Genomic DNA, 1,504 nt, shown 5'->3' on the forward strand with positions numbered 1-1,504 from the left:
TTAGTCAGTTTCAAGTTGTTCTGTTCCTTTATCTTAAGGTGCCCGCAAGGGTTTTCACCGGTAAGATGTTCTCCCTTGTCGCCTTATGGTGCCTGTAAATGTTTTTACCAATAAGATTCTCTTCTTCTTCTTTTTTGGCCACAAGGGTTTTCACTCATAAGTCCCCTTTTTTTCATGATTCACAATGTTGTCTATAATGATCAATTTTCCATGCAAGATACATTGAATCTATTCTCCTTAGAATTGGTCTAGAAGTCGATAGAATCACATCACAATTTTGTCACTATTCTATCAAAATAAAAAAAATATGCCCTAGTTTCATATGAATACTGGAATATTGATTTTTTAATGGTATGACCGAACCCGAAAGGGTTGTCTACGTATCCTTTCGAAATCAGGTAAAATGTAGTTCAAGTTGTCAAAGAGAGGATTTTTAGTTTTTTCCTATTTTTTTAAGGCGCCTTGGTTCGCCCAACCATAAACTTGTCACAGTATCTTAGAACGCATTAGATGTAATATCTTTTGACTTCATCCGCATTAAAAATTATGCCTGTGATTTTTTCCTCCACATCAGTAAAGTGCAAGGCTCCTTTGGAAAACACTTCCTTGATAAGGTATGGACCTTGCCAATTTGGGGAAAACTTTCCCTTGGCTTCTTCTTGGAGTGGGAGAATACGTTTTAAGACCAGTTGACCTACTTCAAAATATCTTGGGTGCACCTTTTTGTTATATGCACGAGCCATCCTTTGTTGATAAAGTTGACCAAAACAGACGACCGTCAAACATTTCTCATCTATTAATGTGAGCTGCTCTAGTCTGGTTTTGACCCATTCAGTATCCTCAATTTCAAACTCAACAATAATTTGAAGAGATGGGATTTCGACTCCTGTGGGTATCACAGCCTCAGTCACATACACCAGAAAATAAGGAGTTGCACCAATCGAAGTGCGCAATGTTGTGTGATATCCCAAAAGTGCAAAAAATTGCTTCTCATGCCATTTTCTGGTGCCTTGAACCATCCTCTTCAGAATCTTTTTGATATTCTTGTTGGCAGCCTCCACAGCCTCGTTGGCTTTTGGTCGGTATGGAGTAGAATTGTGGTGCACAATTTTGAACTGCTCACATACTTGTTTCATCAAATTGCTATTAAGGTTTGCAGAATTATCTGTTATGATAGCTCTTGGGATACCAAATCGACAAATGATGTTCGAATGGAAAAAATCCACGACTGCCTTTTTAGTGACTGCTTCGAAAGTGATCGCCTCTACCCATTTGGTAAAGTAGTTGATGAGTCCTCAAATTGGACTCATTTAGGGCTTTATTTTGATAAGAATAGTATACTCGAATCCTTATTTTGTCTAAATATCTTATGAAAACTCTTAAGTTTCAGGTATTTGAAGTTTTAGCGAAAGCATGGACATTTAGGTGCAAAAAGGAAAAAAGGCTGAAAAGAACGAAGAAGCTGAAGCCCGAGCATCTCCAAACACACTTGGCGATTCGCCGA

The 1,504-nt window shown here is 38.1% G+C and overlaps 1 protein-coding gene across 1 annotated transcript; it reads right to left on the minus strand.

The window, feature by feature from the left end:
* Positions 1-506: 506 nt before the first annotated feature.
* On the minus strand, positions 507-1,136 carry LOC107059693 (uncharacterized). The gene has a single exon (XM_015306483.1). It carries the CDS (start codon positions 1,134-1,136, stop codon positions 507-509), a length of 630 nt encoding a protein of 209 aa, XP_015161969.1.
* Between the last annotated feature and the right edge of the window lie 368 nt (positions 1,137-1,504).

This window comes from Solanum tuberosum, unplaced genomic scaffold, assembly GCF_000226075.1.
Source record: "Solanum tuberosum cultivar DM 1-3 516 R44 unplaced genomic scaffold, SolTub_3.0 scf00033, whole genome shotgun sequence".
In the NCBI taxonomy this organism is placed as follows: domain Eukaryota; kingdom Viridiplantae; phylum Streptophyta; class Magnoliopsida; order Solanales; family Solanaceae; genus Solanum; species Solanum tuberosum.